Genomic DNA, 16835 nt, shown 5'->3' on the forward strand with positions numbered 1-16835 from the left:
TGGTCAACTGAGGTACTACCCGATTATACCACGACTCACGTAGTGCTGCTGATCACTCATTGTTGTATTTACTTATTTTAATGATATTGCCAATGATAAGGGTACCTACAGCTAGTAATGGAGGGAAAGAAGTTCTGGCATTGTAGGGCTAGTGTTTGTATTTTCAGCCACTTTTTGTGGCTGCTTCGAGATTGAGCTCATGCCTGACTGTAGGACACTCACTGTTTTCACTTCTTCCACATATTGTTATATGGATAACTTCAGGTCGAAAAGATAACTCTGAACCCGACATGAGACTTAATTCCAATTTTTGTCTGAAAAAAAAAATTTTTGTATACCGTTGTATGGAATTGCAGTTTAATTGGCTTTTTCGACTTGAATGTGACATTAATAATTCTACAGTTTCAGTGCACGTGTCGTTAAATATTAATTTTCAATTTACCTCACGAAGATTATCAGTAACTTAGAATTGGCTTTTCATTTGCCGACCCATGGACAAAATTTTTGAAAGCTAATGGCTACTAATCCGTGTCATGTTCGCCAATCACTTTCTTTTTTTAAAACTAGATAGCTTTAGCACACAGTATCTTGTTTGAGTTTCTAGGAGCGCGTTCTTTACGTGAGCAAGTTACCTTACACGTGTTACTGTAATAGTTCAAATATGCAATGAGTTGCCTTTATAATATTGTGTGTTTATCAATATTTGTGCAAATTTTTCTATATTATCCTGCCTCCATGCAACCAACTCTTAACCGAGAAGGAAGAGTGTCCATAATTAGCACGTATTGTGTGCTCTTCTGCACCTATAAGCACAAAAATTATGTAAATTAACGTTCTATTAAACGATTTCACTCGGTGTCGGAAAGTGGCAATGCCTAATACACTGTCGGAACATAGTATTATAATGAAACTTTCGACAGTGGCATGGGACAGCTACGTTCGAAACGTTTTCAATGGAATCAAGGTAACATAAAAAGATACACGAACATAACGGTACGATCGCTATGCAGCCCATGATAATGACGGTACCTAGATGTTTTCGGTGTAGACGGTCACAAAAGTTACCGTCTATCTCAACTGTAAAAACGATTATAACGCCACTCACTCGTCCAACAACATTTCGATCATACATCTGCCGTCTAACTCAAATCTACGAACATTCGTAATGGTACTTACTCTCGCAATTTTTCAAAACGATCATAACGTTACTTTATGTATGTTCTCTTGACAGCACTAACGATCATATCGTTCCCGTCCATCTCAACTGTATGAACAATGATAACGGTACTGCTGATCATGCAAACGGCACCTACGAAAGTGATTATATCTACATATGACGGCGTTTACGGTCAGTGTAAATATATTATATCTACTATACGGACGGAGTTTATTTAAAATAATTAAACACCTGCTACTCGCAGTAATTTGCTACTTACACCTGCGGTACTCACGGCTTGAGTAAACTTTCCATCTTCAGACAACTGAAGAATGTTATGAAAATTACAAGTATCATAAACTTATAGATCATAATATAATTCAGTGTAAGCATTTAACACTACGAAATTAAAAATTTCTCTCGGTTGCTTGGTATGTAGTATCATAATCATGGCTTTTAATATAGTCATTGAATGTAGCACCAGCGGCTTACGATCATGTAATAATTTCCATTACTCCGGAAACTCTGCTGATAGAAACCATCACGAGAATTATCCATCTCTGCCTCTAACATTTGATATGTTCAGTGCAAACACCGTGGAGTTTCTGTTGTTTCGGATTTAGCCCCTCTAAACCAACACATACGCAACTCACAGAGCTCGATATCCATCATTCAGTTCGATGTTGTGCAGTGTCACAAAAAAGGTGAATATATTTAGAATGTGCGCATCATACTATTGTGTGGTTTTGGTTTCAGTAATACGTACGTCGATCATGCACATTCTCTGACTTGAAAAGGCGCCCACACACTTTTCGTCCACCCAAATTATTATAAAAATTTTACGCGCCTGTAATGTAAATATTAAAATGTTAACTTGATCTTTACCTATATGTTAGTTCTCGTGCTATACATCATTGCACATTCATACATACTAATCGTACTGTGGCACTTTCATGCAATAATGTTGTAGCACTTCTATATGAAATCATATTTCGTCCTTTTTTACCCACATTTAAGGTGAACATAGGATTTCTATATAAATTACACACACCATCACACATCGTCATTCAACATTCATCACTGCACAACGCATGAATGAAGAACAAAAATGCACGCACAACACAGCCTACATACTTTCATGCGTACGCATCCATAGACGTGTGCACAGTAAACCAAACCTGGGACACGTGGCTGCATGCGTCGCGCGTGTAGCGCGTGTGCGTGTCACGCGTGTAGCAGCGCATCTCCACGCGTTGCGGCATCTATAGCTTAGCTACAACTCGTTTGACCTTGACCTTACTAGGGATGTGACTAATGACTATCAAAATATGCTTCCAATTATGACTCATTAAAGAACTGGTGGAACCGTTAATTCACTTAAACTTTTAACTTTGTGCAAAAGGTTCTAGTCTTATTTTGTGTGAGATTATTTCTGATCACTCTGCAACCTTAGCACAAAAATTACGTATATAAGCGTATCTATTAAATAATTTCACTCGAATTCGCAAAATTAGCGCCTAAAATTAGGGCTTCGATTTAAGCTTCTTGCAAATATTCCGACGATATCGTTGAATGACAACTCTACTGCAAATTTACCACGTGTATTTTAAATATTATAAAAATGTTGATTTATGGTACGAATATAATTGATTACCAATGGTAACAGAATTCAGCTAGGCTAGTGAACGAAATAGGGAGCCCAAATTGTGCAGGCTTTTCTCACGGGAGCGTGAGAACAGACTGCACCCTCAAAACAAGGCAAGAAATTCAATAACAAACTTTATTTTCGTGTTCAATGTAAACGTATAAATGTGCTGTTAATACATTGATTTTTCTGCTTAAAATATCTGCAGTTACTTTCACATTCATAATTTTTCCGGTTTATGTAATCACCATAACACACAGTAAATGTTTTCCCTCCCTCCATCCCCCAACCATTACGCAGGAATGTGCACGACAACAGGGGCTGTGAACGTATGTCGCTCAAACGGCAGCGTCCACACGACCAACGTTTGTGAGGGAAATAAAAAGTCTTGCTCTCTCTCGTGAATCATTGTGGTTATTTTTTATTTTCAATTGAAAATTATAAGTTTAATAACTAATAACTTATTATTGAAAATAAAAATTTTAGCTGTGACTATCTGAGAGTATTGATGGTGATTTTTGGCGGTCAAAATTTTACTCGTTGCGATTGTAACAATCTTAATACTGATAATATTTTTGCACTACATTTACTCAACCAAAGTTTTATTTTCATCTGCAAAAAATGCTAGTTGAAAGTGTAATTTGATGAAATTAACGAATGCAATAAAAACTCTTGAACATATAACCTATGAAAAGCGATCAAAAAACTTATTTATACTTTATATTTTGTTGAGTATTTTAACAGTCATCTGTGCTCTTGAACATATAACCTATGAGAAACTATCAAAAACCTTATTTATTTATATTTTATCGAGTATTTTCACAGTCATCTGTAGTGCATCCGGGCTTTGCTTGGCATCGTACGTCTGGCGTGTGACGGACTGACGGTCGGTGGCCAACAGCGGCTCGTGTTCTATATGAAGGCGGCGGCTGGCTGACACACGCCACTTACTTCCCGAACGTCGTTCGGTGAGCGCTGCACACATTTCTACGTGCGCTCAAACACGTGCACTGCATACGTTCAAGACGTGTACTTCCTTGTACCTGCATACGTTGTGCTCAATACCCAACCCAAGGTCTTGCGGTTCTAATTGCTATTTGTGTCAACGAAGGAAAGTCAAGTGAAATTTTGAGCCAAATCTAATTCAATTATTTAAATTGTGTTTCAACACCTAGACTCAAAATGAAGAGATCGCACAGTGAGAGTGAAACTGACGATATATATTCCGGTGACGAAAAAGAGTAAGTATACGAGTGCTCCTTCATGTACTTCTTAATATTCAATGACTTTTACACTTTATTTTCTTGAAAAGTGAAGGGTAATAAGTAAAATCTTTTAGTAAATCAAATATTGCCTGACAGTGACTCGATTAATTTAAATGTTTTGTTCTAAGTCTCCGAGCCGGGAATTTATTTGACGATTAATAACAATATATGTTTGTTGATACTTGTTGAGTTTCAAAAATGGTACATTTACTAACTGATTTTGGTGAATATTTTTTTAAAATTCATTCATGTTATATTTTTCTTTAACTCTGTATAGCTTCAGTTGTATAAAATTAGTCTGCTCATACTGCAGCATTTGCTGCGGTGTACCCTAGCTTGTACAGTGTACAATGCGTTCTCATGACGAGTTACCCTAAATGCACCAAATTATTGCTTTATTTCCTCCGTGATCACCGTGCAATTTTTTGTCATCAAGAAGTGACATTCACATTGTGATGCGATCAGAAGTGTTCTTTAATTGTAAACGATATAGAAGTTATTGAATTAAATTAAGGATGGGATTTTAAGTTCTCTACATTATATATGAAAACTTTGGACCATATGAAGTAATTGCATTGTTGAATAAAACGACACTTTGGATTAGATCAAGAGAAGCTGTCTATGTGAATTAACTTGCATATCATGTTGCCTATTCTATTACAATGATGTTAAATTTTAAATTCCAATCTCGATCTACATTTAAGTTACTTATAACATTACAACAACAAAGTTGCACAAATTTATGGATGTTTCTTTTAAATTATTTCAACACGAAACCTTCACGTCCTTTTTCATTTAAGAATTTTTTCACTGAATTTTCGACAACTGTGAAACTACGGCTAACAATTTCTATTCCTTATATATATTGTCCTATATTATTGAAATCATTATGTTATAAATTTATTAAAGAATGATTGCAAAACAACTTGATTTCAATCGATCCAACTCGTAAACTCAGAATGCAAGGGTTCGACTTTCGGAACACGAATGTAAACGAACACTTTATTCAAATCATTTCAACGCGCATCCCACAACATGATTGCTCTTCTCATCATAACAATCGAACCAGCTTATTTTTCATGTTCATGCTACTTGTACCCTTAGAACTCGAGTAGAACAAGACGCAAGCTCGTCCCATCCGAAGACGAATGTAAACAAACTCTATTTATGAAGACTAAATGACTGCGTCCTCTCATTATGCATTTTTCCCCTCAGAACGCATTTCAGCCCTCAGAATTCATTTCCCCCTCAGAATGCATTTCTCCCTCAGAATGCATTTTTCGCTTCAGAATGCATTTTTCCCATCGGAATGCATTTTAACCCTCAGAATGCATTTTCCCCCACAGAATGAGTTTTTCCCCTCAGAACGCATTTTTACCCTCAAAACGCACTTTCCCCCTCAAACCGCATTTTTACCCGCAAAACTCATTTATACCCTCAAAACTCATTTTTTCCCTCAAAACGCATTTTTCCCTCAGAATGCATTTTTCCCCTCAGAATACATATTTTCCCCCACGAACGCATTTCCCCTCATCATTCACTTTCATTAACCCCGTGCCCTCAGGTGCGAAGAATCATCTGGCGGCGGGGGCGGCGTGTCGCGCAAACGTCGCCGCGGTATCATCGAGAAGCGCCGGCGCGACCGCATCAACAACAGCCTGGCCGAGCTACGCAGGCTGGTGCCCGCGGCGTATGAGAAGCAAGGCTCCGCTAAACTCGAGAAGGCCGAGATACTCCAGATGACCGTCGACCATCTCAAGCTGCTACATGCCAAAGGTGAGAATTGTACGTATCAGGTGTGGTTCCTACTGGTTTTATACTTGGTAAATATTTGATAACTTCTATTTTTGTTGATTTTTGTATTCGTGATGTACTTTAACTGCGCTTCCGAGGACGATTGGACGAACCAAAACAGGGCGTGATACAGTAAGTACAGCTATATTTCTGTTGCGCTCTCAGTGGAGGATAAAAATATACATTTATATGAATCCTGTTTGCATTAAATCCAGAGAAAATTAAGGCACTGCTCAGTTAATTTCATGAAAAAAACGTATCTTCAGTCTTTTTATAATTAAATGCTATGAGAATTCTTGTGCGACGTTCCCTTCTAACCAAACCAGAATCTAAATAGAGGAAACGAGGTAAATTTACATGCCAAGAAGGGGGATAAAATTGAAAACTATGTAGCATTTATTTGAAAGAAAGCCACGAATAGAGTGAGAAGACCACAAATAGAGGGCGAACCATGAATAGCAACGAATAGAGGGAGAGCCACGAATAGAGGGAGAGAGAGGGCCACGAATAGAGTGAGAGAGAGGGCAGTGAAGGAGAGGGGGAAAGGTGGAGCAGGATGCATCCTGTGAAGAGTGTGCACGAAGCGTGCAAAGGGCAGGGGGCGCTCACCCCTCTCACGACCCCTCATTATGTTCACCTCTCATCCTCCTTCACACTGTGATTGTTTTTCCTCGCCAGTTCAATATAAAAAAATATGAAGTTTTCTGCCTATACAAAAATTTCATGTTTCAAGTCATAATTTTTTTATCCAATTACATTTTCGGTTTAGGCCTAAACTAAATATTCGTAGACACGAAATGATGAATTGAACTAATTTCATGTTATATTATATCTGTAATTTTATTAGCACGCGTCATTATAACATAATAAGATCATCATACATAAGAATGTTGCCCCAAGACAAGCCCCTTTGAATAGTGTACACTCAAAGAAATAAGTGTCAATTTTTCCTAATAGCGATGAACATTTCCCCTTTGCGTGGGTCATCCTAACCTAGTTTGGCATGAAAAAAAAGTGCATAAGTGCTTCGTCTGATTCCATTTTGTGCTGTGGGTTAGAAAGTCTGTGTTTATTTAGTCAAAATGATCCACAAATTCCCTGAGTGTAGGTTTGCCCTCGTGGGAGCGGCGTACTGTAATTGCACCGCAGCGACTTGCCTTAACGAGCCGCAATGACCGGATCTTGCGTATGGCTACACCCGCTGTCTCCTCTGCCTCATATTGTTGCTTCACTGTTGCTACAGTTCGTGTGTACAATACTTAATGCACAGTTTTAGATTATTCCTCAGCCTCTATTCCGAGTTTCTCCTTTGTTCAATCTTCGTGCGTAAGCTAATCGCTAATCTATACGAGTAGTATATTTTTAGCGCATTATCTCATTTATGGGAAAAAAACGATACTGCTCGTCGTGTCCATCTGTCCGTCCGTCTGTCCGTCTGTCCATCCGTAACTTCACGTTTTCGTCGACGAGAAAATGCGCGCTATGTCACTCACTGCAGTGAGTACTGAGTTATATTTTTTAGTAGTATTTCAGCGAATTAAAAATCCACTATTTCTTCACAGTTTGCTTCATTGTTGAGACTGTTCATGTGTTCAGCTCCTGAAAATACAGTTTTCAAATGCGCCTATATGGAAATTCATGCTGCACTGGGAAAGTTTCTTATTTCATAATCATACAACTTTTTTTAGTTTTGTTTAACGCCACTAAATCAGTTGTATTCATTTAAAACTTACTAGTTCGTTAAAAAAATGTTGCCGCTATATGTTTGATTGCTGTGCGTTCTGCTATCACGGGTGAATTTTTATATAATTAATTTTAACTGATAAAAACAACGACTTCAGCAAAACTTGAAATTTAATTCATTGAATATTATTGTTTTTCTAAAGCTTATCAAGCTCATAAACCTACTTAATTATTTCTCCTAAATTAACTCGATTCGGGTGTTTTATCTTCTGTAGTTCTTGTTGCGACATCATCTGGAAATCCATGGGCTTCTACGTTATTTTTACACCTGCTAGTGCTTCTTGTTCATTTCTGCTACTTCTTATTCATTTCTGCTACTTCTTGTTCATTTCTGCTACTTTTTGTTCATTTCTGCTACTTCTTGTTCATTTCTGCTACTTCTTGTTCATTTCTGCTACTTCTTTCTCATTTCTTCTATTTCTTTTTCATTTCTACTTCGTTTCTCCATCTTCCTACCGTCAGCTTTTGCAAGCCAGTTGTCACGTTTCGTGACGCGTTGTTAAAAACTTTCTCATCAGGATTCTAAAAAAAATCGGAATATGTAAGTTCATTTTTTAAAGCGTACCCGGAATGCGGATGTGCATACAATAATGCATTAAAAGCGGACAGGTTCTACATAGTTCCGTTCCATGCATAATTCCAAGTCATACATCCTCTGATTTGCCTGCATGCATAATTTGCTTGTGGGTCTCGATGCATTCAGATTCGTGTATGCATAATGTGAATGTAGGCCTATGGTAGGCCCAGTAGAATTAGAATACGACCTCATTAAATGGTTCCTGTGTTATATATAGAACGTCAGGCTCCTTAAAATTCCTTCCTAGTAACGACAGATGCTTCACAGGCAGTCGCCATTTGAATAATTTTGTCCACACTATAGTGCGCACATTCATGTATACGATTCCCGAATTCCAAGCTTAGGTGCATTGTTCCTGGAATTCCTGGAACGGAGGGCTATATTAGGGTAACATTTGCATATCAGGTCATTCCCATATGCATGAACCTGCATGCCCCGATCACACATATGCCCTCGAAACGGGGGAATAACCTTGCCTATTTTTTTCGGTTCTGTTAGCCTACAAAGATGAACTTTTTTAACGCTGGGGGGGTTTAAATTTTTTCATGCTGGGTATTTTTGAATCACTTGAATAAATTATTTTTGATTTTCTATTTAGTTGATTGAAAAGAAATGAAAACGAACATATGCTGGCATGAATCTGTGCTATATTATTTCTAATGAGGAACTTTCATATGAATGAAGATTAAGTAAGAGAAATATTATGCACGTTGTGTTCATATACTAATATATCTAACACAACATTAGGCTTCTGAATTAGGAATTTCCCTTTGATAATGTCTTAAAGCGTACCTAAAATAAATGTCATCGAATCTCTCATTTTTACTGATAGGAAAGATGAATCTAAAAAATTTCTAAGAAAACAATAATTGATTTTAATTACTCTGATTCCAAAGCGAATATCCTAACATTGCGCCCCCACTTTTAAACCCTGCAGTCTATAATTATAGAGTATTGTTATGCGCCCTTAAGTTGTATTGCTTAACATCCTACATTCAAGTTCATAGCACGGGTTTCAGTCTTCATTAAATTTCTTTTATTTAACCGCAATGTGGTATTCACGATACAAAATTAACTGAGCACCATGAAGCTCATTCAGAAGTGGTTAATAATTAGCACTTCTTGGAATATTCAGAACATGGGATTGTTCGTTAGACTTTATTGTTGATCTGTCTTACGGGCAAGGGGTTGACAGTCACACGAACAGACTGACAGAGACATGGACTGAGTGACAGGCGTGACAGAGTTGCAATCACGCTTAGTTTTCCTCCTATGACATTCTTACTTACATCTCTTTTGGTCCTCGGTCTTTCATTCTTCCTGGAAAGTGGAAACGAAGGGGTGGAGCTGGCGAGTCCTCGCATACTGGCTAATCTAACGGCTAATTTATTATTAAATTTCCTTGCGTACTGGCTAATTTAACAGCCAATTTCATATTGAATATTCGCGCATCGTGGCTAAATAAACGGTCAATTTTGGAATGAATGTTTTCGCATACAGGCTATATTTAACAGACAATTTCTTATTTGATGTCCTTGCAGTCTGCCTAATTTATCGACGAATTTTGTATTAAATGTTTTTCTGTCATAGATAAGGCGGTTAAAATGCTTCATAGTTAAGTCGCCGTCATTGCAAGATTTATAGATGTTATATCTTTAGGTATCATTCAACGAACTAAAATATTTTCTCTTACGATGATTTGCATCATGCACTAGAAATAGTATAATCACGCTTCGTAGATGCATGCGAATCCAATGTATGCCTAAATCATTTCAATGTGAAGACTCCAATTTATTATTTTTATAATAAATTATACATATACAATAATTTCGATCGAATCTCGTCTCACTTAATCGTTAAATGTTCTCAGAGGAATGAATTAGGGGGGTAAAAACTTTATTGCGTGAATAAACTTTTGATTTCAACCTAATTTCACAAATTGATTAAATTCCTTATACGCGTGAAGCTCCTTTCGAAAGCAGTGTAAATTATAATTAGCGAGAGATTGGAGATTATTCATCATAATTTATGAACATTCCTACGTGATCTCACCATTAGGAACGCGATTTGAATTTTGAAACATGAACGTTGGCAAAGAATTATTTTAGTTTGCTGCTCGGTATAACGCTGCAACAGGTTGACGAGAGCCCTTCGTTACCTTACTTCTAACAGAGCACAGTGCGAATAGTTGTTGTATAGAGCAGTCGACCTACGGTGTGCCCAAGTCCTGTAAGTGTCCAAGGTATTTCAATGGAGTTAACCCACTTCTTGTCGTAGGTATTGCACAAAGTGGTCGGTTGCAAGGGTCAGCCTGTTGCAAGGAATGGCCGCGGCCAGAGGAATGCAAATTGATGCTTATTCTTTGGAAGTTAGAAAAAAACGTGACAAAAAGACGTACGATTTAGTGTTGCAAAGCTGGAAGCGCTGAAGGGAAGGAGGATTGTATTTTTTCTAGAGGGAGGGACGGAATCTAGGAGGGGAAAACTGACATGTTGCACGGCGGCTCAACAAGAGCAGCATCGATGGTCAGGCCGCCGGCATGGGAGGCTGTGGGTAGAGATTCCTGAGTTGGAATGAGGCCATATATATGGTGGCCATTTACTCTTTTTGCAAGTAAAGAATCATCTGAATTTCTAGACAATTTTTATGAGAAGAAACGAGATGGAGATCGAATTAAACTCGTTTTTTGATGACGTTCGGTTTTCTAGCATAGAGCTTTTCGGAAAAATAATAATCGGTATCATAACTAATAAGAAATAATTTTGAATTTTAAATTGAACCAATTATTATAAGCATTTTTTTGCAATTTAATTGAATGCTGAGCAGTTATGTGATCTCTAGGTCTGAAATGAAAAGTCTCGTGCTTGACATAGAAAGAAGTTTGTTTGAGATGTTGCCATTTAGTATTATCTACATCATCTGTCATAAGTTGAGTCACAAGTTGAGTGGTGGAGAATTTACGCCGCGCTGCATTTGATTGCATATACATTTGCGGGTTGCGTAGATTTTAATCTGATAGTGCGTTGCATAGATTTTAATTTAAAACATTTTTGGCTTTGGACGTCGCTGCTCCAACTCACACATCCATAGCAGAAATTTTCAACATTTTTCGCGCAATCTTATTATATATGATTAACTCACCTTGTCAAAAATATTTGCCACAAAAAAAGAACGAAAACCGAATCCGTATTTGAGCATAGATCTCGTAATCCATATTTGAGCATAGATCTCAGAACATCAACATACAGAAAATATCAGCAGATACGCACCCATTTCGACTCTGAATGTTACGGCTCATTAATTGACGTCCACGCGCACCGGCGCCGAATTCTACAGTTCAAGAGACGTGCACCAACATCGACTCCGAATACTGCATCTCAGATGATGTGCACCAACATCGACTCCGAATACTGCATCTCAGATGATGTGCACCAACATCGACTCCGAATACTGCATCTCAGATGATGTGCACCAACATCGACTCCGAATGTTACATCTCAACGAATGCGCGGCCACTCCGTTTCCGATTATTAAATCTCTACAGATGTGCATCCTCTTCGACTTTGAATATTATAGCTCAACAGATGTTTTTTTCATGCACAAACAGAACACCGGAAGGAAGCATCATTTCATGGGCCTATAGAGAAGGCTTCAGAGAAAAGAAAACCAAGGTCTATATCATTAGCATAAGCATGGATGATTATAAAGCGAAATGTATAGCATGTGAGTGCGGTGGATGTGTAGCAGTGTGGCGAACGGTTGCCTGACACACGCTGCTACCTCCTCTGGTCTCACGCTATTGTCTGTCGACTTGCCTCTATGTCTCTAACCTGGAGGCTTTCACGTGTTATATATATGTGGCCTGGCTCTGTTTCAAACAGCAGGCTGCTCTTCGGATATGTTACTTTATGTATACAAATATTATGTATGCTCGCGTCATTTGATTTCATGCATATTAGGCGTCAGTTATATTCTGAATCTGCGTATGTGCATATGTCTATGCTTCGGTTACTTCGGTTACGCTATATCATACCATTGACAAAATTTTAAGGGTTTTTATTATAACATACCTTATTAGCACACTATACTCGTATTAGGTAAATGTACTTTAGTATTACCATCAATATCTGCTTCATATGTTTCAAATATTTGTTCGTTTCACAACCACTTTTGCTGTTTCGCTTCTGACCCGCTCGCAAGATTTATTTAATTTGAATTATATATGGGAATTAATCCGCATAATTCAACGGATTCACGATCAAGAAATATAGCACGTAACTTCGAGCAACCAAAATGTGTGATCTGATCTAAGGAACTTTATCTTATTTGGATCACTACCAGGACATCATTGCATTCAATATAACTTGTGCGTGAACTTATTTAAAATAACTCAATATAATGCATGCTATAGTTCGTATTCCCCTGGTATCGATCTAATGATAGGAGCGTCTTTTTGTGTTGCTTTTCTTTCAATACGAGGAGTAGATCAGAATCTATACAAACGCTTCATTAAAAATGCTCATTCTTCGTTAAAAGGGAGTGTGGTGCATTTGCAAGCCATGCAGCGGGGGCATGCAGTGCATGAATACAAGTGCAATGTTGCACAATACAGCGATGCTGTGTGGCATTCCATGCCCGCAACGGTGCTCGTACCGATACATTGGGTACTACACGGTGCATGGTACGTGGGTACAACACGGTGCATGGTACGTGGGTACAACACGGTGCATGGTACGTGGGTACAACACGGTGCATGGTACGTGGGTACAACACGGTGCATGGTGCGTGGGTACAACACGGTGCATGGTACGTGGGTACAACACGGTCTCAGATTTTTCGGATTTTCGAAGTTTTCCTTCCATTTACAACGATTTTCAGAAATTCCTTCCTACTTTCTTTGCTAAATTCTTCAGGGTTAAATAGATTGTTTATGTAAGGAACGGCTGACCCTGTGCCATTTGTAGTTATTTTTAGCAATTTGTTTGTCTATTGCGTCTGACGTTACACTTGGTCTGCCTGAACACAGGTACGCACGAATGCCTCCGAGTCCGTATTAGTAGTGTGAAGTATTCGTTTGTAATTTAATGCTATATTATTAAAGCTTTGCTCTTCATACCTATCTTGCTCTGTAATATGTATAAGTTCTAGAGTTTTCGTATCTCAATTTTGTTATCCAATCTCAATTTTTGCTTGCAATCCAAAATTGCAAACTTTTTAAATGATATATTGTATAGAATACAGGCACACGAGTAAACTGCGCACACATGCTGACAATTTCAACCGAAATAATGCGCCTAAACCCGCACACGTACATCACACGCAGCAGAGGGGCATCACAGGAAGCGATTCCCACGTTCACATTCCAAAGGTTCCTGCCATTCCCACGCTAATTCCTGTTCCGTTCAGTGGCAGTAGGTGTGAGGCGAGCGCTGCCCGAGGCTGGCGAGAGGAAGAGGGAGGAGGGATAGGATGGATGAGGGGAGGAGGGATAGGATGGATGAGAAGATAAGTGATCGGAATGTGTGAGGGGAGCGAGCAAACTGCTGCACCTGCCTCTAGTCAAGGGTCACGAGGAATTGCAGAGCCAGCACTCTTTCGTAGAGTTCCATGTACAACGTTCATTAGCGGGTGGAATAAATCGAAAAGCTGCATCATCTCTTCTAAAGATTTCGCTATTTTGATTAAATGAGCTACTTAGGAACTAGATCGATTATCGTAGTTCGGTTACAAATATTGGATTTGAATGGTGCTGTTGCCTGCATGCTGGATCATAAATAGAGTTAATGGCCACTATGTAGAATATTAGGACTAAAATTTTCTCACAATTTCTTTTCTTTGCGTCTTTAAAGTTTCTGGATTCAATCAATGAGCCCGTTTAGTTACTTATAACACCTCGCTGTGCAGCACCTTGCTGAGCTCCAGTCAAGATGCTCCAAGCTCATGTCTCTGCACTTGTCTCCTCTGATTTCTTTGTACAACGAATTCTTCATCATTGTTGAGTGTATTCATCGTGATTGTTGAGCGCATATATTCATCAAAGAACCCCGACGGCGGGCCGCCTGGCGGGCGCTGTGCGCAGAGTCGAGCTTTTGTGTTGTGCCGCTGGGGCCAACCTCAGACTGAAGCTCCAGCCATCGTAATTATTCTTCCAGTCGGAGCCAGTGCATATCGGTCGCTTTACTTACGTTTCTTGGCTTCGAGAAAGTCAAACGTGTTTTAAAGGACTTTTTTAAACCTATCAGCCTATACGGACACGTTTTAGTTATTTAAATAGTATTTTTTATCAACTAATGTTCACCGAAATATGCCATAACAATTTCAGTAATCCGTGCTTCCTTGAAAATACTGATATACTATCGAACCACCACCTTGATATTTCAATGGCGCAACCTCCGACTACAAATTTATTTCCAGTTTATGTTTTTCTTTCCGGACGCTAGAATGTTGGTGCTTGTACAACAGCTGTTAACATTGCATCGATTAACGTGTTATTCTCTTGTTTCGCAGGCGTGGACGCGCTGTCGTACGACACCAACAAAATCGCTCTCGACTACCACGGCATCGGCTTCAGGGAATGCTCGGCGGAGGTCGCTCGCTACCTCGTCGCTGTTGAAGGCCTCGATCTGCAAGACCCTTTACGTCTGCGTCTCTTGAGTCACCTCCAGTGCTACGTTGCTCAGCACCATCACAAGACCAGCTCTTCTTGGGTCTCCTGGGGCACTGCTGGGTCTTCCACTGGGTCTTACCCACACCCTGGGACTGCCATAGCGGGCTTCCAAACGCACTCGATGTTGACCCCACCACACCATCACACTCCTGGAGGTGTGACTTCACATTCAGGAGGTTTGGATCAAAGTCACATGTCGGCCTTTACTCCTCCTAGTCACGGACACGCAGATCTTTCCTGTGGGATAGCCGCAGGATCTGGGGGCATAACGCCTCATGTCACTCAGCTGACACAGCGGATACCCACAACGGGGGCTGGCGCTCCCCACATTCCCCATGTATCTATGGCAACCGCAGCGGCGTCAGGTCAACCATACCACGCCTCCTCATACCATCTAAACCTTAATGCTTTTTCCACGACTAACCAACAGCAACACATTCCTACCAACACGTCTTCCCCATCCACATCTTCTCTAGTTCCAAACATAGCAACGTCTAATATTCCACACATCGCCACATCGAACATCTCGAGCAACGCATCTCTGACGCACAGCCAGAGTGTGCACCACAGCGCTCTGCACGCGGGTTACAGCACAGCTCTGCACGCCGTTGCACAAGACTCCAAACCCTACCGACCCTGGGGGGCAGAAATAGCTTACTGAAGCGACGCATTCATTAATGATACTGAAGACTTACCAGTATATGCCATTTCTTGGAACTCTAAAGACTAAATGTAATCGAAGGAAGTATTACGTGCAGCTGTTTGTCATCTGTAGTGCTTCATTTTAAAGCAAGTGTTTTATAGGTTATTATGCCTTATAGAAAAATCAGTGTGGCTTATTATGCGCCATTAACTGGCCAAATAATTACGTGCCTTCCAATTGTCAGCTTCCATATCTCGCGCGACGTTCAGGATTTTCATATTAGATTTCATTCGTGCATCAGATTATTTCCCCTTGCCACATAGTAATTGCTATTCCATACGAAGTTTTCGTATGGAATTAAAATAATTTTCGCATTAAACTTATTCGCTAAATTACTAGAATAAAGTAAGTGTCAATTTGTATAATTCTGCGGGAAATACTCGCCTGATTGCAGCCAGGACAGGAGAATTGGAATTAATATATTTGCATGGATGCGTTTATAAATATTCCCGTGCAATCAGACCTGCACACAAAATTTCTGGCCAGATCACATCTTCAATATTCCATATTTACTGCTTTGTGTAAGTGTAAGAAATTTCCTTTTATTTTATAGAATAGTTGTATTTTCTGTACAGATATCTACACATATCGATAAGGTGCAATGATCTCGTTTCTATCAATATCCGTGTACAAAATAGTCATGTATATTTACGTACGTAACTTTTAAAAGATCTCAACGGCATTATAGTTTGTATATTTTGTACTTTTGTATGTTCATAGAACGAATGAAAAATATTCAAAATAAAAATAATATTATATTCCGGTGTTCTTTAATTCATCATGCGTGCCATTTTTCGCTGCAAGTTGTTCGTAAATACACCATGCCTTTTATTTCTTACCAGATATTAAGAATTGTACGGCAATATGAGTTTTGAACTCATAATAATTTTGATGACTTAGAAAACTAATTATCTTTATAGGTTGAAATAAGGTGCAAATACGTTTGTTCTCGCGAATAACCAAATTCGTTGAATTTGCAACATATCATTTTTACGCAAACAATTACAAAGGTTGATTGCAATACATTAAACAAAAAATTACCTATAATTTTCCAAAGATTTTCTTGGTGAAAAAGTAAATGTTTAAAAATTCAGATTTTTTAGCGTATTCCGTAGAATCCCGTTGGCATCGAATAAAACACGTGTCAAGTCCCATGACGGAAACGCTCAAATATTAACGGGAAAATCGTTCCAACGCTTGATGATCCATATGTCCGTGTGAGGTTCTCACGACATGCGGGAAAAGAAAATTTCTTTTTCCAAAATCAGGGATTAAAAATAGAAAA

At 39.0% G+C, this 16835-nt stretch overlaps 1 protein-coding gene across 2 annotated transcripts; it reads left to right on the plus strand.

The window, feature by feature from the left end:
- The first annotated feature begins 3642 nt into the window (after positions 1 to 3642).
- On the plus strand, positions 3643 to 16280 carry LOC108680286 (hairy/enhancer-of-split related with YRPW motif protein 1). Of its 2 annotated transcripts, none has more exons than XM_047885048.1 (3): positions 3643 to 4042; positions 5631 to 5851; positions 14688 to 16280. In XM_047885048.1, the coding sequence occupies exons 1-3, from the start codon at positions 3984 to 3986 to the stop codon at positions 15506 to 15508; spliced, it is 1101 nt and encodes a 366-aa protein (XP_047741004.1). In that variant the 5' UTR covers positions 3643 to 3983; the 3' UTR covers positions 15509 to 16280. The 2 variants fall into 2 exon arrangements, with proteins under 2 accessions (XP_047741004.1, XP_018024577.1); XM_018169088.2 differs by having other exon boundaries at positions 3644 to 4042; positions 5631 to 5842.
- The last annotated feature ends 555 nt before the right edge of the window (positions 16281 to 16835 follow it).

The sequence above is a fragment of the Hyalella azteca genome, unplaced genomic scaffold, assembly GCF_000764305.2.
Source record: "Hyalella azteca isolate HAZT.00-mixed unplaced genomic scaffold, Hazt_2.0.2 contig16811, whole genome shotgun sequence".
NCBI lineage: Eukaryota > Metazoa > Arthropoda > Malacostraca > Amphipoda > Hyalellidae > Hyalella > Hyalella azteca.

What these genes read in the sequence shown, in the direction of transcription:
- LOC108680286 (XM_047885048.1), top strand. Translation starts at nt 3,984, where the DNA reads ATGAAGAGATCGCACAGTGAGAGTGAAACTGACGATATATATTCCGGT. An exon ending in TATTCCGGTGACGAAAAAGA is followed by an intron (nt 4,043 to 5,630) that starts GTAAGTATACGA and finishes CCGTGCCCTCAG; the next exon opens with GTGCGAAGAATCATCTGGCG. An exon ending in ACATGCCAAAGGTGAGAATT is followed by an intron (nt 5,852 to 14,687) that starts GTACGTATCAGG and finishes CTTGTTTCGCAG; the next exon opens with GCGTGGACGCGCTGTCGTAC.